We start from the raw sequence: 25,022 nt of genomic DNA, 5'->3' as shown, positions 1-25,022 counted from the left end.
ATCTGCTGCTGATTCCCTGAATTGCACTTTCTTGTAATGAATTTTAAATAGAGTTTTGCTCCTTCTAATTTACTTTTTAAAAATGTTTTTACTACTCTTATTACTCTTAGCACTTCCCTCATTTACCTTTGTCAACATTGTGCAGATGGATATCAGTGTGCTATTTAATTTATAGCTTAATAGCAAATAATCATTGAAAATATTTATAAGTAACTAGTTGCTAGTAGTTTTACCAATGACACCTGTGTTTCTAGTATTGCACTTCCTATATTTTACTGTGATTTTTCTATTGGAATTTTTAATTCAATTTTTTTCTTTTTCTAGCACAAATGTATTCTGTTGGATCATGTGATTTCCAGTCTGACAGATTTCCTGGCCTGGTGTCAAAACATCTTCATTTTCATTTCATCCACCAATGGGGAGTGCCTTTCTCAACTCTTATTTTGCCTCTCAATCCAGCCCTTAGTGATTTTTCACATGTGTGTTGAAACTGGTTCCCAAATATTCATTAAGGGCAGCATACTATCTAATATTAAATCCTTCTCAAAGGCAAAAATCTACTATCATTTTTACTGTACATAAGAATGACCATACTGGTCAGACCAATGCTCTACCTAGCCCAGTATCCTGTATTCCAACAGTGGCCAGTGCCATGTGTTTCAGAGGGAATGAACAGAACAGGGAAATTACTGAGTGATCCGTCCCCTGTCGTCCAGTCCCAGCTTCTGGGAGTCAGAGGCTAAGGACACCCAGAGCATGGAGTTGTATCTCTAATCATCTTGGCTAATAGCCATTGATGGACCTATCCTCTAGGAATTTATCTAATTCTTTTTTGAACCCAGTTATAGTTTTGGCCTTCACAACATACTGAACACACATCTACAGTCCCAAGATTGCTTGACAACCACACGAATTCAAAAGTCATGAGTTAGGCACCCCGAAGTCATGAAATTTAAAAAAGAAATAAATGATATTGGGTTCTCTTGATGTGCCCTTTTGTTCTTGAGCCTTTCGGATGCAGGAGGCCCAGATCCACAAAAGTAGGAGCTTAAACCCCTGGGTGAATCTCAGCCTCGCCTCATACTTTTGCCATTACCTCTCCCGAACGATTCATATATCTAAAGCCATATCTACACTATAAACTTATGTTAACTCAAGTTATGTCAGTATACAGTTGCCGGAGTTAGTATGTCACTTGTGCACGTGCCTACTTGGCTCCTTGTGTCAGCGGTGAGCGTACGCCCCAGGAACGCTTGTTTTGATTCAGAGTGTGGTGCATGATGGGTATGTATCCCACTGCACAACTCGTCACCGTCCACTGCACTGTAGTTTGGGAACACATGCTGGGGCCCAAACGGGTCGCACAGGTGACTGGGAGCATGGGATCAGCTTCCCATAATGCAGCATTCACCATCCCATAATTTCACACATATCCCATAATTTTTGTATCTTTTTTCCTAAATTCCACAAACCTGCATGGCCCTCCTCACAGGGGCCCACTTCAGATTGGGGGGGGGAAGGAGGGGGCCTCACAACTTTGTCCATGATTCTAAGGGCTACTTAGACACCTGAAAACTCTAGTTTCTTTGCAGATCATAATTAGAAATTAGCTGACAGGAGTCCTGCATCTAATTTTTATATAAAGAAAGAAAAAAAATACAAACACCAATTAAAGCCACATTTTAAGTTTATATGTAAGTTTAGAACAATCAGGAGATAATACAGCACGATATTCCCAATCCCAAACCTCAAGGTGTCCGTTCTGGAGCCTTAACCCAGATCTCAGAAACACACGTTTGATACTTTGTACACGATCGATAGTAGAGATAAATAAAAATAAATAAAATCTGCTTAAAATCTGCTTACTTTCTCTAACAGACACTCTGTGTTACTGCCATTATCTCCTCTATTTTAGTCGATTGTTTCTCACTCCACTATAAACATATTTACTTAATTTTAACACGTGGTTAAGTTTTTTCTCTTTTATTAACAGGAATTTATTTTTCTGATTAATTCAGCATTTCTGTTTACCGATCTCAATCATGTACCTGACTCACTAACATTTGACTCTGTCATTACTATTAGTGGCAGACATGATACCGCATTTATTTTCATCTGTATTAAATTATTTTACAGATATAATTAAAAATACAATTTGAAAATAAGCGACCTTCATCTGCATAGTGTCTAAAGTTATGTGTTTAGCTTTTTTTTTTTTTAAACCGGCACTGCTAAGGTGAGTACAAGCTAAATTTACATTCTAGACACATACTATTATTATTTGACTGTACCACTTTAAATAACAAATGACAAAGCACAATATGTAACAATGATAATGACTCCAGCCAGGACAGGTTAGGCAGTTTAGCACTCACTACTCAAAGAATTCAATTTAAGCATAAGAGAGAAATAAAATGATGAAATGCACAGACCAGTCCAAAAACTCAAATAACAGCACTGTGATCCTTAACGAACTCTGCAAGATAGAAGGACAGAGAATATATGTGTCTTGTGCATTTCGACAGGAAGTACCAAGAAGTAACAACAACAATACAAGGGTGTGAGGGAGAGAGAAACTGTGCGTATTGCAGGGAGGGAGAGAGAGAGAATGTGTGTGTGGGGACTGTGTGCCTGAGCAGGAGTGTAGCTGGGGGGGTGCAGGGGAACCAGCCACTTCCCCTCAGCACATTTTCCAAAAGCAGCGCCTTAGTTAGGGGTTACCATGGCGCCAGCGGGCGGGGCCCACACTCCACTCTGAAGCTTGGCCTGCCGGCCGGCGCTGCACTCCTGCAGGCAAGGGGGGGCAGCATAGCTGGAGGAGCCATGGGGAGGGGGCGGCACGGCCGGAGGAGCCATGGGCGGGGGGGGGGGGGGCGGCACGGCCGGAGGAGCGAGGGTGGCCTCGGGCGAGGAAGGGGAAGAAGACAGACGAATGGAGCTGGCGGCTCTCGCTGCTCCGGGGTGCGTGAGGGGAAGCGGGCGGGCCCCGGGGAAGAACAGAGGCATGCAGGGATGTCAGCCTAGCCGGGAGCCTCTGGCTCTTTGCCGTCCGGCCTGAGCCGGGCAAGCGGGGGATGAGTTCAGGGCGGCCGGCGCTCAGCCTGGAGCACAGAGACTCCCCCAAACTGCCCTACCGCCAGGAGCTGCGTTCCCAGCCAGCCATGAGGGGTCAGAACCCCTGAGCAGAGCCGGGCCCTGTAACCCCGATTCAGGCTGTAACCCCCTCTGTTCCCTGCACACACGGCGGGGGGGGCTGCCGCACCCCAGGCTTGAAGGGGGGGGGCACAGCATGGCCGCAGCACGGCTGGACGAGCCAGGGGGTGGGGGGCAGCACCGCTCTGAAGCTTGGCCTGCCGGGCCGGCGCTGGGCTCTTGCAGGCAAGGGGGGCAACATAGCTGGAGGAGCCATGGGGGGGGGGGCATGGGGGCGGCACGGCATGGCCAGAGGAGCCAGCCGGGGGGGCGGGGCGCGGAGCGGCTGGAGGAGGAGCCGGGGGGGGGGCACCTTTTTAATGTTTGCTCCCCCTGCTCTTAGAACCTGGCTACGCCCCTGTGCCTGAGGGGGTCAGTGCGCTCTCTTTAAATCAAGCCCTCAGGCGCCTGAATGCTTGTTCGGTACAGACGCAGCTGCAGGTCCCACTCCTGAACCAGAGGCGCCCTGCCCCCGCCCGACCCCCTGCTCAGCGGAGACCCCCTTGGGCACGCCCACCTCTAGCATCGGGCAAGCTCCCCCCGTGCCACGGATCAACTTCCCATAGACGGGGAGGCTGCCCTGGCGGCAGGAGCTGCTGGCCGGGCACCCAGCTCTGGGAGGGGTGGCTAAGGCAAATGTTGGGGTGGCAATAGCCCCCTCCCTCCCCCCCAGCGCTGCCCCGTATATAGAACAGAACTGCCTCGCTGGCAGTGTTGCTGTAGCCGTGTGGGTCCCAGGAGATTAGAGACACAAGGTGGGGGAGGTGATGTCTTCTATTGGACCAGCAGCTAATGGGGAGACAAGCTTTCCAGCCACACAGCTCTGCGATTCTTAGCTGTCTGGCAGGTGCTTTCGGAGGGCGGCAGCCGCTGAGTTTGGCCTGCCAACTATAGGCACCTTTTGCTCCTCAAAGGGAAATGCATTTGGAGGCTTTCCACTCTGCAACGTCAGGCCACAGCCTCGGGGTGGAACAAAACCAAACGCCCAGCAAAGAAAGGGAGAGACGCTTAATAGCAGGAAATATTTAGTGCCTCTACAGCCGCCTCGTCCGAGTTCACGTTCGTCCTCTCGCTCCAGTTAGAACAGCTGCACTTGTTTCGTTGTCAGAGCTCTTCCCAGGCATCGGACAAACGTTATCGCCCCCACCCACAGAAACCTCTGTGGTAAGTCAGCATGAGAGTCCCTATTTCAGAGGGGAAACGGAGCGAGAAGGGAAGTGACTTGCCCAGGCACAGAGGGACACAGGAACTGCCTCTTGCAGGCGAGGTTTATACCCGGACCTGGCTCCCCTTCATTGTGAGATCCCTGGATATCAGTCATAGCATTGCTGTATCTAACGAGCAGCCACTGAGCGGATCAGTGGAACACACAGTAACCCCTTGGAAACGAGGCTGGCACCAGGGAAATGGTGGATGAGTTGATAGAGGCGGGGGGCTGCCATGCTGGAGCAGGGAGGGGAAGGATTCCTGGTTGCTGGGAAATGGGGGTGGGAGACTCAGCAAAACCTCCCTCCCTAGTAGGATTCCACCCTCCCGCCTTGCCCTGTACCACCGCCCTGCCGCCCGATCCTGGGCGTGCCTTCCGGCTGGGAACCAGCAGGAGGCGGCTCTGTTGGGCCGGCCAGGAATTGGCTTTGCATGGCGAGACTCTGTGCAGGGAGGTGGGGTCAGCCAGGTGTTCAGGTACTAGGGGGAGTCGGGGTGATCTTTCTCAGCTGGGGAAGAGAGGTGCCAAGTGTACGCCTCCCTTCAGAACCTAAAGGAGCGGCCCCCACAGCCATAGGTAAGTTACACCGCTCAACACAGGAAGGGCCAAGTGTCTGCGTCTTCAGGGGCTTGTGGGCATGGATGCCCCGAGCATCTCTGTGATCTCTACCAGTCAACATGGGCACCCTACAAAATAACGACACAATCCCTCCCACTCTGCAGGGTTCAACAAAGAACTAGATAAGTTCATGGAGGATGGGTCCATCAAGGGCTATTAGCCAGGCTGGGCAGGGATGGTGTCCCTAGCCTCTGTTTGCCAGAAACTGGGAATGTGCGACAGGGAATAGATCACTTGATGATTACCTGTTCTGTTCATTCCCTCTGGGGCACCTGGCATTGGCCACTGTCGGTAGACAGGATACTGGGCTAGATGGACCTTTGGTCTGACCCAGTAGGGCCATTTTTATGCACATCGGTGGTCTGCTCTCATTTCACCTCAGCTGTTGCTGGAAGCAGCCCTTTGTCTCTGTAGCTCTCCCGTTTCGCTCTGGGACATTTTGTTTTACAGCCAGAGTCCAGAGCACCCCTAGGCGCCCAGCCAGTTGAATATTACAGACCTGGCTGTTTTCCACGCAACTGCTTAGCACACAGCGTGTTCCGAGAGCAGGTTCTCAACAGCTGCCTTTGCCAACACCGTTGTGCTCTGCGGTTTGATTTTTCCTCCCATTCTCCGTTCCAGCTGCTGACACAATTGGTTACTGATGTTCAGCATCCCCGGCGGCTACCTGCAATCTGGGGAGCTCCCTAGCCCGACACTCTGCCTTTGCATCCAATGCAGTGTTAGGCTTTGATTCTGATATATGAGGTTTGGCAGGTGGAGGCTGCCTGTCCCACTCACTGCAAGGCCTGGCACTGTGGCTAGAGACAGTGACTCGGGGTTCTCTTCCTTCTGCACAAACCACACGGCTAAAGGTCCAGCCGTTGATTTTAAGGCCAGAAAGGACCATTGTGATCATCTAGTCTGGCCTCCTGCACAGCCTAGACCCAGACCCCCCCTCCCCCCGCAATCCCCGCACCAAGCCTGTATTTTGTGGTTGAACCAGAGCATGTTTATTACAAAGCAGCCATTTCTCGTGGGAATTTTCAGGGGCTGCGCAAGATTCGACTTCGTAGGGAAACTTTCCTCACCTGTTTCCATATGCACCTTTCCAAGCGATCCGAGTGACCGCACTTAGAAGAAAGAAGAACAGGAGTACTTGTGGCACCTTAGAGACTAACAAATTTATTAGAGCATAAGCTTTCGTGGACTACAGCCCACTTCTTCGGAAGTCCACGAAAGCTTATGCTCTAATAAATTTGTTAGTCTCTAAGGTGCCACAAGTACTCCTGTTCTTCTTTTTGCGGATACAGACTAACACGGCTGCTACTCTGAAACCCAGCACTTAGAAAAGGCAGCATTTAAAGAGAACGGAGTTCTCCACCTTCACTTGAGCAGAGGCACAGAGGGCCAGTCACCCCGCTAAAGCCATAGCTCTCCTTTAAAACAAACCCTTTTCCCTTACCCCAGTCTGCAGGTCAGGGCTTTTCATTCCCCGATCTCTCTGGAATTCGGACAGTCCCCACCTCGAGGTCGGGGATGTCCCACAGTCATTTCAAATCCCAAACGTTTACATGCTCAGTTGCACCAGTTTAACAGGTCTGAGATTGATCCTCTTTAATGAAAAGAGCCAAAAACCCATGTGAACACTTTTCTCTCTCTTCAAACCAGGCTTACTTCATTTATTTTAAACTGAACAGGAACAGATTTAATCTAAGCCCAAATAAACGGAAGTAAGAGTGTCCACACAGGGCTTGTACTAGTTTAACTAAATTGGTGCAAACTTGTGTGTAGACAACCCCTAAATCAAAAGTTCAGTCTCTGTAAAATGAGCAAAACAATCCATACAATAGATAAGCTGCCCCTTCTTCTCCGAGACCCCTCCTGGCTCCCTCTGAGTCTCTCTCGCATCTGAGGGAAGGTAGATTCTTATATACCCCAGCCCTTCCTCAATAGGCCTATTACAGTCCTGGCTTCCCTGGAGCCTACAATTCCCAGACTCCCTTGCTCTGTGGGTCTGGTGAAAGAGAGGCTAGATGGATCATACAGAACCACCTTGATCCCTCAGTATTAAGAGCAGAGGGTTCCAGCCCCGCTGGCACCTTGGATTCCCGGCTCAGGCCCTGAACAGGGGCAGCGGTCGGGAGATACTTCCCTGACCACACCCTGCCCTCCCAAGACCACTCCCTCTCCCTCCCCACATTCCTAACTCACAGATACGTCTCTTGGAGACGCTCCTGGAATGGGGCAGTGCCGGGCCCAGAGGGCTGGTACATGTTCACGCCCAGCTTCCATAAGCACGAGGTTACGGCTTCTTCCCCGCATGGCTTTTCAGGTGCTTGGCCAGTTCGTTCTTCCGATGGTAGCTCCTCTGGCACTGGGGACACTGGTATGGTTTCTCTCCGGTGTGGACCCTCTGGTGCGTGGCGAGCTCCTTCTCACTCCGGAACCTTTTCCCACACTCGGCACATTCCGGTCGCTTTTTCGTGTGGATTCTCTGGTGTTTGCGGCGCTGCGAGACCCGGTTGAAGCTTTTCCCGCAGTGGCTGCAGGTGTAGGGTCTCTCCCCGGTGTGGGTCCTCTGGTGATCCGTGAGCGTGCTCCTCGTGCTGAAGCTCTTCCCGCACTCTGCGCACGGGTAGGGGCGCTCCCCCGTGTGGATCCTTTGGTGCTTGACAAGCCCGTTCCGGCGGCGGAAGCTGCTCCCGCACTCGGTGCATTTGTAAGGCCTCTCACCGGTGTGGATGCCCTGGTGAGAGGCCAGAGCCGACTTGTGCCGGAAGCGCTTGTCGCAGTCGCTGCACTGATAAGGCCTCTCTCCCGAATGGATCCGCTGATGATATTTCAGGCGGGAATTGGTGGCAAAACCTTTCCCGCACAGGGCGCAGGGGTATGGCCGCTCCCCGGTGTGGATTCTCTGGTGATACCTCAGCCCTGGCCGTGTGGTGAAGCATTTCCCACAGTCGGCACATAGGTACGGCCCTCCCTCCCCGGCATGACTTTTCTGGTGCGTCAGGAGCACCTTCCTCTGGATGAAACTCTTCCCGCACTCCAGGCATTTATGCGGCTTCTCTCCCGTGTGGGTTTTCTGGTGCTGGGTCAGGTAGACTCTCTGGCTGAACCTTTTCCCACACTCCGTGCATTTAAAGGGCCTCTCCCCCGTGTGGATGGTCTGGTGCGTGAGGAGGTTGGACTTCTGGCTGAAGCTCTTCCCGCACTCGGTGCACTGGTAGGGTCGCTCGCCCGTGTGGATGCGCTGGTGCGACACGAGGTGCTGCATGCGGCTGAACCTCTTCCCACACTCGCTGCACTCGTACGGTCTCTCTCCAGTGTGGATTCTCTTGTGCGTGCTCAGATTCTGCCTCCTGGTGAAGCTTTTCCCACACTCGGTACATTTCAGCTGCTTCTCTTTTGTGCGGCAGCTCTGGAGATCGGGGTCGCTGGTGAGTTTGCTGGATCTTCTGGTTTGTTTGCACAAAACTTTTTCTTTGAACGTTTTTGATGAGGTCCCTTGGGCGTCCGGGTTTCCACGACATTCTTGCAGGTCCGACTCCCTTTTAGTTTTCTTCCTGGACCAATTCCCTGATGGAAAATTACAGAGAAAATCCGCACGGATGATTGGCTTCATATTAGAAAGCTGCATCATGATGAGGTGGGAATTAACTGCCTAACCACTGTGAAAGGTCAAGTTACAGACACTCTCAAGGTAAAATTCAGACATATTCCACGCAGAACAACTGCATTAAAGGAACGTTATTTAGGTGGCAAAGCCAACCATCAGAATGGCTCCGCGCGCTGCCCTCACCTGCGGGTACCTCACCTGAAGCTCCCATTGGCCGAGGTTCACCGTTCCCGGCCAATGGGAGTTGCGGGAGCCAGATCCGGCCCGCAGGCTGTAGTTTGCCCACCCCTGTACTAGACGAACCATATTAGCTGGCAGTAGGAAAAGACTGTTATCCCAGCCGATTGTCCTGGTGTTTAGGTACCAAGGTCCTACAAGGGGCAAAGGTTCATTTATAAAATGCTGCTTTTACTTCACTAATCTCGATGAAAACTCCCAGTTCATAATGGGCTGCACTTTGAATTCACTTCTCAGGTTCTGATCTGTCTCAACTCAGGCAAAACTTGCATTAACTTCAACAGCCCAAATCCTGATATCGTCGCTCAGGGAAAGTCCCAGGCTGTGCTGGCAGGGCTGACAGAGCTGGGCTAAGCAGTCGTTGGGAATACTCACCCCTGGAAGCACTCGGAAGAATTTCTCTCCCCTCCGGGGCCTGCTGGTCCCCGACACACAGCTCTTCTCCTCGTTCAAGTTTGGTTATGATCTCAGGTTTGGCATCTGCATGGCCTGTTTATGTAGAGAGACAATTGCATTAGGTTCGGACAGAGCCAGCCCCTGGCACCTGCAGAGCTCACTTGTCTGCCTGATTTTAGGGCTCTAGATGTCAATCCGGTTGTAACTTTCACTGAAGGGAAACATCAATTTCTACTCTTGTACCGCAGAGATGGCTTCAAAAATCTAATCATCAGGGTTGGAAGTGCATCACTGATTACTGACGGGGCCCCCTACAAAGGGTTAATGTGCAGGGAGGGGAAACCCAGTCTTGGGATCTGTGACACTCACATCTGTGGATTCCGGCATATTTGGAGGTCACCAAACCAATCGTCAGCAAAGTTAGCACTAGCCAGGCTAGCTTGGTTGGGGCTAGGGCTCTCTCCTGGCTACTGGCCAGCTCCCTGCAGCCGAACGGATTCCTGCGTTGGCAAGCCGGGCGGCTGCATAGCTAATACCTGAGGGAGTGTTACAAAGGGCACAGGTTATTTCAGGCCATCCCAGGATATTTCAAATGCTTATTGAAGGGATTCTGACCGTGTCTGAACACGACGCAGTGACCATGCCTCCAAAATCCTGTATTCTCCAGCCCAAGTCACTTGTTACCGTACCTAGAAGAAATAGATTCTCATAGTTTTCCAGCATCACGGCCCGGTACAGCTCCTTCTGCCAGTCTGCCAGCATCTCCCACTCCTCCCGGGAAAACCAGACGGCCACCTCCTCAAACGTCACCCGGCCCTGCAATCACAAGCATTTCACGCTCAGCCCCTGCTGCTGCTCCCCCCTCCGGACACCTGCCGCCCCACACTCAGCCCGGCAGGAGGGTCACACCTGAGGGCAGCCCAGCTGTCATCTGATCACAGCACTTCACATGGGTGTACCGTCAAGGTCCCGGAAGGGAACAGGAGGCCCCCTTTGCTTTCTCGGGGCTCACTGGGCTGACAGACACTATCTGAGCTCTCTCATGGCTCATTCGGATGGTGCATAGGCTATCCTGGGATATTAACAGGGAAGCCAGGCCTGAGTCCAGCCTCCACTCAGACATGCTTTTATTATCTAATATGTGCATTTCGGTAGTGCCCAGAGGCCCCAGGCAAACTCAGCGCACGACTGCCCAGGGTGCTTTGCACACACAGACTAAGGAACAGTCCCGGCCCCAAAGAGCTGACAATGTAAGTGGGCAAGACAAACCCGAGCGGGGAAAGGAGCCATAACACACAATAACACAATCGGAGCAACGCGGGGCTGGACGCAACCTCGGGAAGTCATCAAGTCCAGCCCCCTGTACTGAGAGGCAGGACCAAATAAAGCTAGACCATCCCTGACAGGGGTTTGTAGCCACCTCTCTCCTGAAGTGAGGTGCCCAGAACTGGACACAGTACTTCCGCTGAGGCCTCACCGCTGCTGAGCGCAGCAGGACAATGGCCTCCTGTGTCTTATGTACGACACTCCTGTTCCTACACCCCAGAATGCTGTTAGCCTTTGTCACAATTCCATCACATTGCTGACCCATATTCAAACTGTGCCCCACTCTAACCCCCAGCTCCTTTTCAGTAGCGCTGCCACCAAGCCAGTTACTTCCACACACAAGCAGAGCAAACCATGAAAGTGTCAGGGACCTTCCACAGTACTTTTTGTTTAGAGCTGTAATTTGGGGGTAGGGTTTTCTTACATTATTATAATACCACAACACCTCCTCTAAAATAACCTTGTCACCCCCCCTTGCAACTCCCTTTTAGGTGAGGACCCCCAATTTTAGAAGTGCTGGTCTCCCCCATGAAATCTCTATAGTATAGGGTAAAAGTGCACAAAAGACCAGATTTCACAGTCTGTGATGCGTTTTTCATGGCCGTGAATTTGGTAGGGCCCTAATTATTATACATATTCGGCCTCCAACAGGATAGGAGTGGGAGGGAAGGGAACACAGGAACTGATTAGCTCAAAGGAAGATGCAGGAGAGGAAGTCGGGGACTGGGGGAGGCAAGGGCAGGGAGAGGCTGAGGATGAGGATGGAGGGCAGCTGAAGTGAACAAATTGGAGGGGGGCGCAGGGGGTCTGGAGCAAGCAGCCAACCAGCAGAAAAGAAAGACCATTCTGAGTTTCTAAGGGCTTGTTGGCAGCTGCCCCTCATGTTCCAGTAGAGAGGGGGCTGTATGGAGAGGACAGCCTGCATCTCACAGGTGGTGGTGGGGCTAATCTCGGTTGGAGCCTAGCTGGAGCAGCCGGGAGGTCATTAAACTAACAATAAAGGGGGAGGGGAAGGGTGTTAAGGAAGCAAAGGGGATATAAACTCACACTCAGTGTCTCACAAACAATTTGAATGAATGTGACAGAGAAGGAAGGGAAGAAATGTTTCGATTGCTTCTATACCAATGTAGGAATCTGGGTAACAAGCAGACAGAATTGGAAGTTCTCACTGATGAAAAGGAATTTGATACAACTGGCATTACAGTTTTCAAGTACATAAAAGGCTGCTACAAGAAGGAGGGAGAAAAGTTGGTCTCCATAACCTCTGATGATAGGACAAGAAGCAATGGGCTTAAATTGCAGCAACGGAGGTTTAGGTTGGACTTTGGGAAAAAATTCCTGTCAGGGTGGCTAAGCACTGGAATAAATTGCTTAGGGAGGTTGTGGAATCTCCATCATTGGGGATTTTTAAGAGCAGGTTAGACAAACACCTGTCAGGGATGGTCTCGAATACTTAGTCCTGCCTTGAGTGCAGCGGACTGGACTAGATGACCTCTCGAGGTCCCTTCCAGTCCTACGATTCTATAATTACTAAAGCCTGGTGGGACAATTTGCAAGACTGGCATGTTAAAATGAATGGTTATAACCTGTTTAGAATGAACACAGGGGCTAAAAGAGCTGTTGGGGGGACAGATTTCTACACCTGTTTTAGAGTTTTTGATACCTCAGAACCTCAGGATCTTGAATGCATATGGATCAATTTGCTAACTACAAAGCACAGGAAGGGGTACTGGTTGGGGTCTGGTACACACCACCTTATCAAGCCAAAGAACAGAGTGAGTTTCTCCATAGGCACCTGTCTGTAATGTGGGGAAAGAAAAATTGGGCCACTCTGGGGGACTTCAACTTGGAATGATGTGTTGGGGGCCTCATGCAGCCAATAATAAAACATCACTAGGAGTTTCTAAAAATTAGGAACCATTTTTTTGTTCTGTGTTTGTACAGTACAACGAATGGCATCTGGTCTGACAAGCGCTTCTAGACACTACAGTAATGCTATTATTATTTGTCTAACCCAAAAAGTATTGCCCCCAACACAGGGTAACTATTTTGGACCTCATTCTGGCTGGCAAAGATAAATTAACCACTGGACTGGAAGCTATGGTTGCCTCAGGACCAATGATCATGACCTGATTACATTCAATATAGGCAAACAGGACAGTCCCAACCAGTGATACATATACATGGTGCTTCAAAAGGGCTAATTTCCCAAAGCTGAGGAAAATTTTCAGTGAATTTGACTGGGAGGAAAAACACAGACAGAAAAATTTGACTGAAAATTGGGAGTTCTTTAACAGGAGGTTAGAGGCCAAAAAGCCATGATTCCACAATCAAGAAAGAGAAATCCTACAAACCCACCCCAGGGACCTTCGACATGCTTCCAAAGACACACAAACAGGGGACCCCAGGCAGACCCATCGTATCTGGCCACAGCACTCCTACTGAAGGAATATCAGGACTCACTGAAACCATCCTCAAATCACTCACCACACAAAGGGCCAGCTTCTTCCAGGACACAACCAGCTTCCTCCACAAACGCTGCAACATTAACAACCTTCCTAACACTAACATCCCTCACAATAACAGTATCGCTGCCTACCTCAAATATCTGCAAGACAATGGACAACCCTGAGAGATCCACCCCAAACAGCGCCAAACTCATCCAAGTCATCCTCACCCCTAACAACTTCACACTCAACGAACACTTAGTCCACACCAGGGGAACAGCCGAGGGTGCTAGGATGGCTCCCCAATATGCCACCCTATTATTATACATAGAAGACTTTCTGGACAAATGCACCACAAAACCAATGATAGACTTGAGATACACCGATGATATTTTCATCCTCTGGACAGATGACTTAAACTCCCTCATAGATTTCCACCACAACTTCAACCACCACTCATCCATTAAACTCTCTCTGGAACACTCCGACACTAGCATCAACTTCCTGGTCACCTCAATCAACTTCAACAATGGAACCCTACAGATAACTACGTACAAGAAACCCACGGATCTCCACACCTACCCTGACAGATCCAGTCACCACCCAAAACACACCAAGAAATCTGTTATCTACAGCCAGGCACTCAGATACCACAGAATATGCTCTGAGACGAAAATCCAAGACTCACACTTTAAGACACTCAAAACCGCCTTCACCAAACAAGGACACTCCCATAGGCGCCGACTTCCCCACTTTCCCTTGGGTACTCGACCCCCCCTCTGCCCCCAGCCCCGTCCCCACTCAACCCCTTCCATGTAGCCCTGCCCCTGCCCCACCTCTTCCCGCCCTTGCCCCACCCCCATTCCAACCCCTTCCCCAAATCCCCACCGCCGCCTACTCTTCCCCGTCTCCTCCCCTGAGCGCACCCACGTTCCTGCTCTTCCCCCTCCCTTCCAGCATGCCGCCAAATGGAGGGAAGCGCTGAGAGGTAGGTGGAGGCAGGGCCGGCTCCAGGGTTTTGGCCGCCCCAAGCAGCCAAACAAACAAACAAACAAACAAAAAGCCGCGATCGCAATTGCGATCTGCGGCGGCAATTTGGCGGGAGATCCTTTGCTCCGAGCAGGAGTGAGGGACCGTCCACTGAATTGCCGCCGAACAGCTGGACGTGCTGTCCCCCTCCGAAATGGCCACCCCAAGCACCTGCTTGGTAAGCTGGTGCCTGGAGCCGGCCCTGGGCGGAGGAGCGGGGACGCAGCATGCTTGGGGGAGAGGAAGTGGTGGTGCGGGGGTGGGGGAGCTTGGGTGCAGAGCACCCACTAATTTTTCCCCGTGGGTGCTCCACGGAGTCGGCACCTATGGACACGCTACCAGAGAAGTAGATTGTATCATGGAATGGGCCACCCACATACCCCGAGAGAGCCTGCTTCCATACAGAAATAAAGCCCCCTGACTATACAACCCTAGTTGTCACCTACCACCCCCCACTGGAACCCATACGGGGTATCATCAAACAACTCATCTGTGACAGTGTACCCCATAAGGCTTTATGGGGGGGTGCTTATAAATGTATGTATGATATAACTGGAATAGGGGTTTGGTACATATGCCATGTAACATATCTATGTAAAGGTTATGATCTACTGGTTATGTTCATCCTAGTTGTATGCAGGCACCATTTGTGTGTTCAAAGTTACGAACATTGGCTGTATAATTGCTTGATTTCTAAGTAGCCTTAGTTAGAACATTTGGTCACTTCTCGGGAAAGGAATGTGCAAATTAGGTGCTCAATCAGGAAGCACTTAACAGACAAAAGAGCTTGGAAGACTCCAATCCACATAAGAAGTCTACCTGAGGACCTTCCAGGTAGCATGTGGGTAATGGCTACTACCTGCAAGTCCTGAGTCACGCATGGGCATGTGACTTGCCCATGTGATTCCGAATCTCCATTTTGTGACTGGATTCTACACAGGGTGAAGAGGGGGTCTCCACCCACAAGAGAAAGTTTATTTAAACCCCTGGGAGACCCCTCCATTTTGTCTTCAGCTGGCTAAAGAAGGAGCCTCTCCACCCCCCAGGATACTTGAAGGAAACTGGAATAAAGGACAGTAACTACAGGGGGTGTGAGTGATTGCTGGACCCAGGCTAAAAGGAGGTTAGCCTGTAAAAGGGAGCACTCTGGAATTGGTGAGGATCTTATCTGTATTCAGTTTGATTAGGCATAGATTTGCGCATTTTATTTTATTTTGCTTGGTGACTTACTTTGTTCTGTCTGTTACTACTTGGAACCACTTAAATCCTACTGTCTGTATTTAATAAAATCACTTTCTATTTAGTAATTTACTCAGAGTATGTATTAATACCTGGGGGAGCAAACAACTGTGCATATCTCTCGATCAGTGTAATAGAGGGCGAACAATTTATGAGTTTGCCCTGCATAAGCTTTATACAGGTTAAAACGGATTTATTTGGGTTTAGACCCTATTGGGAATTGGGCATCTGAGTGCTAAAGACAAGCACACTTCTGTGAGCTGTTTTCAGGTAAACCTGCAGCTTTGGGACAAGTAATTCAGACCCTGGGTCTGTGTTGGAGCAGACGGGAGTGTCTGGCTCAGCAAGACAGGGTGCTGGAGTCCTGAGCTGGCAGGGAAAACAGGAGCAGAGGTAGTCTTGGCACATCGGGTGGCAGCTTCCAAGGGGGTTTCTGTGATCCAACCTGTCACACCATCCTCAATGGAGACCCCATCCTGAAAGAAATATTTCCTGAACCCCCACTTCTGGGCACTAAACAGCCCCCCACAACTCCACACTCATCATCAGAAGCAAGCTTCCCGCAGACCTGGTAACACCAACTCAAAGCAGCACCAGACCCTGCCAGAACGGATGCAAAACCTGCAGACATATCTCCACTGCTACAATGATCAACACCGCCCACAATGCACCCCTCAAGATCCATGGTCCTACACATGCCTATCACAACATGTGGGATACCTCGTCCAGTGCACGAAATGCCCTGATAGGAACACGTGGGTCACACCAAACCATCACGACGCTCTCAAATGACCTCACACAGGCAAATGTTAAAAGACAAAAACACTCTGTCACCTGTGGGTGATCACTCCATATCTGACTTCTCAGTTCTCCTCCCCAAAGGAAACCTGCACAACACCTTCAAAAGAGGAGCCTGGGAGCTTAAATTCATAACCCTGCTAGGCACTAAAAATCATGGACTGAACAGAGACCCTGGATTTATGGCTTATTACAACAATCTGTAAACCTTTTTGTCCCTTGACTGCAAAGGTGTTAACCAGCAGGGCCGGCTCTAACTTTTTTGCCACCCCAGGCAAAAAAAAAGAGCGCCGCCCCGCTGTAACACCCCCCCCCCCAGCGCTGCCAAAGCCCCTGCCCCCTCGTGCCGTGCCGCTGAAACAAAAAACAAACAAACAAAAAACCCTCGAGCGCCGCCCCACCGAACCAAAAATACAAAAAACCCCGAGCGCCCCCCGCCACCCCAAGATTGGCCGTCCCAAGCACGTGCTTGGTCGGCTGGTGCCTGGAGCCGGCCCTGTAACCAGCCACTCCACCTTGAATGATCCTAACTACTTACTCTCGGCTAAACAATCTCTTCCACCTTGTATTTAGCTGCGAGGCTCCAGTACCTTTCCCAGACCTGAAGAAGAGCTCTGTACAGCTCCAAATCTCAGCTCTGGTCCAGTCAACGATAGGACCGCACCCACCTGGTGTCTCTAATCAAGAGGACAGCTTTGGCTAACAGCCCAGCCCGGTTCAGTGGTGAAGTAAAGGCAACATTTAGATATAAAAATCAATAGAAAAGTGCAGGGGCGGCTCTATGTATTTTGCCGCCCCAAGCACAGCAGTCAGGCAGCCATCGGTGGCACGCCTGCGGGAGATCCATTGGTAACGCGGATTCGGTGGCATGCCTATGGGAGGTCCCCGGTCCCGCGGATTCGGCGTACCCGCCGCCGAAGTGCCACCGAAACCACGGGACCGGCAGACCTCCCGCAGGCATGCCACTGAAGGTAGCCTGACTGCTGCCTTCACGGCGACCCAGCAGGCCACCCCCTATGGCTTCTCGCCCCGGGCATGCGCTTGGTGCGCTGGTGCCTGGAGCTGCCACTGGAAAAGTGAAAAGAAGGGAAACTAGACAGCAATCATCAGAGGGGTAGCTGTGTTAGTCTGGATCTGTAAAAAGCAACAGAGGGTCCGGTGGCACCTTATAGACTAACAGACGTATTGGAGCATAAGCTTTCGTTTGTGAATACCCACTTCATCAGACACAAGATGCAATAGACATTAGAAATGCAGAAAAAGACAGGAGCCAACCTCCTGTCCCACCCTGGGGGCAGGACCCCACACGCCCCCACCCCAGGGCCTCCCACCAACCCACCCTGGGCGTAGGCAGAACTCGCCCCCCAATAAAATGGATAAAACAATAAATTCCACCAAATCAAACTAACCATGATTAGAAAACGCCGGGAAATGCGGGGGCTGGATCGGTCCCTGCTGGCCCAAGGCTCAGGGACTTTACTGGGGAGGGTAATTAAGCCCTGGGACAACGCTGCGCCGCGGGGCGGGCGGATTCCCCATCCCTGGCCGGGTTTCAGCCCAGCCGGGCTCTGCTCGGGGGTCACCTGCAGGCGGGTCTCTGGCCAGCCCAGAGCATCCCCAGGGCAAACCCGCAGCTCGCCTGGACCGGGCGTGCGGGGCGTCCCTCCAGCGGCTCGGCTCTTCGCAGCTGCCGGCTGCGCCTTCCCCCGGGGCCAGGGGCTGGAGAGGGGAAGGGGGCAGCCCCCTGCGGCCCGCCCGAGGCAGGAGCGGACACGCCGCAGGCTCCAGGCCCCGCTGTGGTCGCTGCTGGGCCAGGGGCAGCCCGGGGGGCGCCCGGCCCTGAGCCCCGGCCTACCTGAGCAGGGGGCGCCCCGGCCCGCGGCCTCTTCCTCCCCATGGCGCCGCGCCCTCGGCTCCCGGCCGCGCCCCTGCTGGCGCCCCGGGAGGACGGGAAGCGCGCTCCGGAGCGGGGAGCGATGGGCCGGGAGTCCTGCCACAGGGACGCCTGGCGGCCCCGCTCGGAATAGCCCCGACCTGCCGGGAGCGGCGGCACCGCAGAGCCCCAGGCAGCTCCGGGTCCCCTCGCCGGTCTCCTCCCCTTCCCAGCGCGTCCTGCGCTGCGCCCCGCGCTGCGCTCCCGGGGCCGCGCCGCCTGCCCCAGCTGGGCTCTGGGGCGTCCTGCAGCTCTGCGCCCCAGCCCCTTTCACCGCCCTTCCTGGCTGTGCTGGGAGCGGGCCGGGCTGCTGGCTAGTTCAGGGGCCTAGCAGTGCCCAGCCTGGCCAGGGGAACCCCTACAAACGGAGAGCCTGTGGGCACTGGTACCCGGGCTCTGGTTAATGGCATGACAAGCTGTGACACTGGTTCAAGAGGCCCAAGAGTGGGGTCTATGCCAGGTGAAAGCAGGAACACAGGACCTGCCCCCTTGGATCAGACCAGGGATTTAGGACCATCTCTGACAGTGGGCAGCCCGGAGGAAGAGGCAAGAAACCCCACTGTACATGTGGGATAATCTGCCCCATTAAGAGTTTTATCCTCATCTCCAATAGTTGGAGATTGTTTTAAACCAGTGGCTCTCAACCTTTCCACAGGACTGGACCCCTTTCAGGGGTCGGATTTGTCTTGTGCAGCCCAAAGTTCACCTCGCTTAAAAACGACTTGCTTACAAAATCAGAGATGAAAATGGAAAAGTGTCACAGCGCACTGTTACTGAAACATTGCTGACTCTCTCATGTTGTCTGTATGAATTTTAGTTTGTATTGACTTTACTGGTGCTTTTTCTGTAGCCTGTTGTAAAACCAGGCAAATCTCTGGATGAGTTGATGTACCCTGGGAAGACCTCTGCGTACCCCTGGTTGAGAACCACTGGTTTAAACCATGAAGCACAAGGTTTAGCTCCTTTCCCTTTTTGTTAGCATTATCTATCGAAACTCTGCCTATCCTGGTTAGCCATGTAAACATCAAATTCCTCTTTGAATCTTACTGCATTCTTGGATTCCATGTGGCAGGCAGTTTCACAGTCTAAGTGCATTGTGTGAAAAATACTGCCTGCGATCAGTTCTAAATCTCCTCGCCTCCCTTCCAGTTTAATTGATATAATGTACCGGCCAGGGGCTAGGGCTTTGCAGTGGGTATGTGTCTCCTTCCCCTTCTCCCATAAAAGCTTCCTTCTAGTGTTTGATCCCAAACACAGTCAGGTTTATTTTTAGGCTCTCCTGTGGTGCGCAGCATAGAGGGAGCAGAGCAGTTCACAAACAGGAGTGATTTTATCCTTATAACAGTCCCCCATGGGGAATGTTGGTGCTCCTGTCTCCATTCAAAAAAGCACTAGGTAAGTTCATGGAGGATGGGTCCATCAATGGCTTTTAGCCAGGCTGGGCAGGGATGGTGTCCTTAGCCTCTGTTTGCCAGAAGTTGGGAATGGATGACCGGGGTTGGATCACTTGATGATTCCCTGTTCTGTTCATTCCCTCTGGGGCACAGGCGCCAACTTTCCAAAGTGCAAGGGGGTGCTCGACCCCTGGCTCTGCCCCAGGCCCCACCCCGTCTCTTCCCCCCCCAGATCCGCCCCCTCCCCGAGAGGCTGCGTTCTCGCACCTCTCCCCTCCCTCCCACGCCCCCCCCACCTCCTGAATGCTGTGAAACAGCTGATTGCGGTGGGCAGGAGGCGCGGAGAGGGAGGGGGAGGCGCTAATCTGCGGGGCTCGCCGGCAGGTGGGAGGTGCTGGGGGGGGGGATGGGAGGCGCTGGGGGGGTGGGAGGGAGCTGATAGGGAGGCTGTCGGTGGGTGCTCAGCACCCACCATTTTTTTCCCATGGGTGCTTCAGCCCCAGAGCACCCATGGAGTTGGCGCCTATGCCTCTGGGGCACCTGACATTGGCCAGTGTCGGAAGTCAGGACACTGGACTGGATTGACCTTTGGTCTGACCCAGTCTGGCTACTCTTATGTGCTTATTATACAAATGGAATTGAAGCCCCGAGGGATTAAGCAATGCACGCAAGGCCCCAGAGGAAATGTATGTGATAGTCGGTAACTGAAACCAAGTCTCCTGAGTGCTGGCCCTGTGCCTTAATGACAAAACCACCCTTCCTCCCACGTGTCTTTTCATCTTGGGCTTTGTGACGGAGTCACAGGCCCGATGCTTGGGCACTGCTCTGTCTGAAGCCAGCCAGGACTCTGGGTAACGTCACTCCCCTCAGGGCTGTCCAGGGCAAAAAGCATCCTCGGCTACGGCCTTCCCAGTCTGACCTCAGAGCATTCAGCCCCTCTGTTCACCCTTGGCAGGTCCACATGGACAGGACCCTGGGGAAGCCAGAGGGCCCTGCACCCCAACTCTGCAGCCAGCCGTGACTCTCAGCCAGCGTGTAACACAGAAGGTTTATTAGTCAACAGGAACACCGTGTAGAACAGAGCTTGTTAGCACAGAAATCAGTGAGTTTTAGCAAAGTCCATCTTGGAGAATCCCAGGCCAGACATCCTGGACACCCCCTCTGAGTCCCAAACAGAAGACTGCCCAGCTTCCAGCGACCCAACCTCCGACATGCCCGTTGCCGCTCCTCTTGGTCTTTGTCTCGTTTCCAGGGCAAAGTGTCACCTGGTCGCATCCCCCTCCTCGCCTGGAGCTGCCTCACCTGCCCCCAAGGGTCTCAGCAAAAATCACACCCCCTTATCCCTACCACCTAGGCATTGGTGCAATACACAGGGAAACTGAGGCACACAGTATTCGTGTAAAAGAGTAAGACTCACATAGGCTCGCGTACAACAGAATGAGGAAAAATCCACTTTGTCACAGGCTTCATACTAGGTTTAATGCCCTGTGCCCATCTGTCATTGTTCGGTCTGGCCTGGCAGGGGCAATATGCACATAGGACCCATCTGTGCTTACCTGAATTTTGATTCTTCTTGAACTTCATTGTGGCGGGAACTTTAAAGTGGCACCGTTTTGCTCCTTACTCCCTGTGCACAGGCAGCGTCTGAGCTCCTACACTGTGGCAACACCAAGTTTTTCCTGGTTTTTACTCCGGTCAGCCCTGCAGTGGCAGAGAGTGGGTGAGGTGAGAGTTCTGGGAGAGTGAGTTGGATTTTAGTCCATCTCAGGCATCAGCAGCAGATCGTTAACCATGTTCTAATTGTGCAGTCTTCATGAGTGGCGGGTGACCCACCAGCTTGCAGAGACTAGCCCCTGGCCGGCCCTGCCCCTCCCATCTCCCTTCCCCCACCAGAGCCCCCCCACACACACAGTCGCCAGCCCCCTCCCTCCCCCCCCCCGAGCACCGGGCAGGCAGCATGCACCCCCTCACCCCGAGCAGGTGGGTGCTCCCCGAGTGCCAGGCAGGCAGCACCTAGCCCCTCAGGCAGGCAGCACGCAGTCCTCCCTAGCCCCCCCTGAGAGCCGGGCAGCACACCCCCAGCACCCAGGGACTCCCCAGCACAGGGCGGACCCAGCTACCCCAGTCCCCTAGCCCTAGCCCCAGCACGCTTCCCTGAAGAGGAACAGCCAGCCTGCCTGGGCTGGGGGGCCAAAGGGGAAGGACAAGCACAGGGGCCACGCTGGGCTAGTTGGGGTGCTATACTCTCCCCCCGCCTACAATACGTGCCGCCCATGGCAGTCTTTATTGCTGGTGACTTTTACTTTTCCCGGTGGCTGCTCCAACCTTCCCCGAGGCCTCGCCCTCACTCTGCCTCTTCCCACCCCGGCTCGTCCCCCTCCCAAGGCCCCGCCCCTGCTCCGCCTCTTCCTGCTCTCATAAGAACGGCCAGACTGGGTCAGACCAAAGGTCCATCTAGCCCAGTATCCTGTCCTCTGACAGTGGCCAATGCCAGGTCCCCAGAGGGAATGAACAGAACAGGTCATCATCAAGTGATCCATCCCCTGCCGCCCATTCCCAGCTTCTGGCAAACAGAATCTAGGGACACCATCCCTGCCCAGCCTGGCTAATAGCCATTGATGGACCTATCCTCCATGAATCTATCTAGATCTTTTTTGAACCCTGTTATGGTCTTGGCTTTCACAACACCCTCTGGCAAGGAGTTCCAGAGGTTGACTGTGCGTTGTGTGAAGAAATACTTTCTTGTGTTTGTTTTAAACCTGCTGCCTATTAATTTCATTTGGTGACCCCTAGTTCTTGTGTTATGAGAAGGAGTAAATAAAACTTCCTTATTTACTTTCTCTATACCACTCATGATTTTATATACCTCTATCATATCCCCCCTTAGTCGCCTCTTTTCCAAGCTGAAAAGTCCCAGTTTTATTAATCTCTCCTCATACAGAAGCCATTCCATACCCCTAATTATTTTTGTTGCCCTTTTCTGAACCTTTTCCAAGTCCAATATATCTTTTTTGAGATGGGGCAACCACATCTGCACACAGTATTCAAGGTGTGGGTGTACCATGGATTTATATAGAGGCAATATGATATTTTCTGTCTTATTATCTATCTCTTTCTTAATGATTCCCAACATTCTGTTCGCTGTTTTGACTGGCGCTGCACATTGAGTGGATGATTTCAGAGAACTATCCACTGACTCCAAGATCTCTTTCTTGGGTGGTAACAGCTAATTTAGACCCCATCATTGTATATGTATATTGTATATAGTTGGGATTATGTTTTCCAATGTGCATTACTTTGCATTTATCATCACTGAATTTCATCTGCCATTTTGTTGCCCAGTCACCCGGTTTTGAGCGATCCTTTTGTAGCTCTTCGCAGTCTGCCTGGAACTTAACTATCTTGAGTAGTTTTGTACTCCACTTCTTCCTGCCCCTGCTCAGCCCCTCCCCCGAGCACCTCCCGCCGGAGGCCTTGCTCCGCCTCTTCCCACTCCCGGTCTGACCCCTCCCCCGAGGCCTCCCACATGCCGATCACTACTCTCCGCCCTCCCCCGAGCACCTCCCGCCAGACGTCAGCCTCGCTGAACAGCTGTGGCTTGTGGGTGCGGAACACCCCCTATATTTTTCCACGGGTGCTTGAGCCCCGGAGCACCCACGGAGTCGGCACCGACGCTTCATGGGCCAGCATTGAGGCATCTTGGTATGGGGAAATATAGGCTGTTGTGCCCCTCCAGCTTTGTACCTTTTTGCTCAGAATCCAGAGACGTTGCATCTGGTATAAAGGTGTTTCTGGGGCCTGTTTCTGAAGGTTGGGAGGAAGGCATCTTACATCCACACGGGGAGGATGGGCAAGGTCCTTGGGAGTGTTTACAACTCGGTCTTTTCCATCTCCAACTTGTGTAGCTCAGTGATGAGGAGACCTCCGCTAGGAGTGCGCAGGGAAGTGTTTGAGAAGGAAGTATTTGCTAGCGGAAGACAACATCTTCCCACCCCTCTGCCCATGAGGTGTGTAAACGTGATGAGTTAAAGGAATTATCCTGTAAATTAAGATCATATTACACAAGAGCTTGTCTAAAAAGACCTAGGTTCCTCCTCACCTCTCCCTTGAAGCTGCAAAGGTCAACAGGCTGTTAATGAAAATGACATCATAAAGAAAGGAAATATCCCCATTGGCTAATAAAGGATCTCGCTTCCCATTGGTTCATACCTGACGAATCAAAATGTAAGGTTGCCATCCTTCCTCCCTCCCTCCCTTCCCCCCACCACCACAGTGTTGAATCCTCAATCTGAACCTCTTTCGCTCATCTTGCTGTTTACCGCAGGGAGGGCCACTGAGCGGCAGGAATTTGCAATCATGTCTGGGCCGGGAAAAACCAGGGAGGCCCCTCAGGCAAACTCCAAGTCCCAGTCTTCTCGGGAGAAGTTGCAGTTCCCTGTGGACCATATAGAGAAGATGCTACGTCAAGGACACTGCATCAAGCGGATCAAAGGTGGAGCACTGGTTTACCTGGCTGCCGTGATGGAGTACCTGACCACTGAGCTCTTGGCACTGGCTGGGAACGCCACCCGGGACGACCCAAGGAGATGTATCACGCCGCGGCATCTGTGGCTTGCCATCCGTCGTAACAAGGACCTGCACAAGCTGCTGCTGAGTGGTGATGCTGTCTTCCAGGGGGGAATCCTACCCAACAGCCAGGCCATGCTGCTGAAGGTCAAGAGCAGCAAATCCTCCAGGAACAAGAGTCTTCACCTGCCGGGGGATAACACCCTCCAGGAGAAATAGGAGTGACTTTGACCCTTCCCTTTCACAGCCACCCACGTGCTCTATTAAAAGATACAAACCCAGCACTGGTTTTCATTGCCAGGGATGGATTCATAAAAGTGTATACGGAGAAGAGAAAGAGGGCGCCACGTGGGATGTATCTGAGCCCGGGAGACGTGATGTCCTGAGTTCTAATCCCAGTTTTGCAGTCGGGCCTTGGGCAAATCCCCTAATCTGTGTCTCACAGCTTCCCTCTCTGTAAAAGGGTGAACCACTGGTCTTACCCACTATGGCCATTCTACTGTTCTTATATATAACCCAGATGTAGCTGCCCCTGCTGTAACCCACTAGACCCCACTCCCCTCCGAGAGCTGGGCTAGGGCATGTGCTGTGAGCAAACCCCTGGTTCAAAATTTGATGTGGGGGGGCAGGAGCCCCCCCTGCCTTTCCCTAAATGATGCCCCTGCCCTAGACCCCACTCCCCTCTCAGAGCTGGGCTAGAACCCAGGAGTCCTGACGGGGTCTCTCTCTCTCTGCAGAGTTAGTAACAAAGTAAGAATATACATTAAAATTTTAAATCTAATCGGTGTCCCTTCAGTGACTGGCCACAAGATGTCAGAACATGTTATATTAGAGCTGAGTGGGTCTAACAATTATTTAAATGTTCTTTCTTTTATCTAGGAATTAGATACAGGGCTCCTGTCAGTTAATTGTTAAATTATCTGCCAGAAAACTAGACTTTTCAGGTGCCTACATACTACATACAAACTAGAGTTTTCAGGTGCCTCCTGCTACATAGCCCCTGGAATCACAGTTAAAGTTGCACCCCCTTCACCAAACT

At 52.1% G+C, this 25,022-nt stretch overlaps 2 protein-coding genes across 3 annotated transcripts; one reads left to right on the top strand and one right to left on the bottom strand.

Annotated features, from left to right (window-relative positions):
• Window positions 1-1,669: 1,669 nt before the first annotated feature.
• LOC103306464 (zinc finger protein OZF-like) lies at window positions 1,670-18,231 on the bottom strand. Of its 2 annotated transcripts, none has more exons than XM_008173077.4 (4): window positions 17,946-18,231; window positions 9,941-10,067; window positions 9,231-9,344; window positions 1,670-8,578 (listed from the first exon to the last, which is right to left on the bottom strand). In XM_008173077.4, the coding sequence occupies exons 1-4, from the start codon at window positions 17,985-17,987 to the stop codon at window positions 7,302-7,304; spliced, it is 1,560 nt and encodes a 519-aa protein (XP_008171299.2). In that variant the 5' UTR covers window positions 17,988-18,231; the 3' UTR covers window positions 1,670-7,301. The 2 variants fall into 2 exon arrangements, with proteins under 2 accessions (XP_008171299.2, XP_008171300.2); XM_008173078.4 differs by lacking the exon at window positions 17,946-18,231 and adding an exon at window positions 17,500-17,937.
• Window positions 18,232-23,704: 5,473 nt separating this feature from the next.
• Window positions 23,705-24,306, top strand: LOC101931121 (histone H2A-like). The gene has a single exon (XM_005295126.3). It carries the CDS (start codon window positions 23,774-23,776, stop codon window positions 24,200-24,202), a length of 429 nt encoding a protein of 142 aa, XP_005295183.1. The 5' UTR covers window positions 23,705-23,773; the 3' UTR covers window positions 24,203-24,306.
• The last annotated feature ends 716 nt before the right edge of the window (window positions 24,307-25,022 follow it).

This window comes from Chrysemys picta, chromosome 2 (genome assembly GCF_011386835.1).
Source record: "Chrysemys picta bellii isolate R12L10 chromosome 2, ASM1138683v2, whole genome shotgun sequence".
In the NCBI taxonomy this organism is placed as follows: domain Eukaryota; kingdom Metazoa; phylum Chordata; order Testudines; family Emydidae; genus Chrysemys; species Chrysemys picta.
Note: the sequence above shows the minus strand (reverse complement) of the source record. Positions and strands in the feature narration are given on the sequence as shown.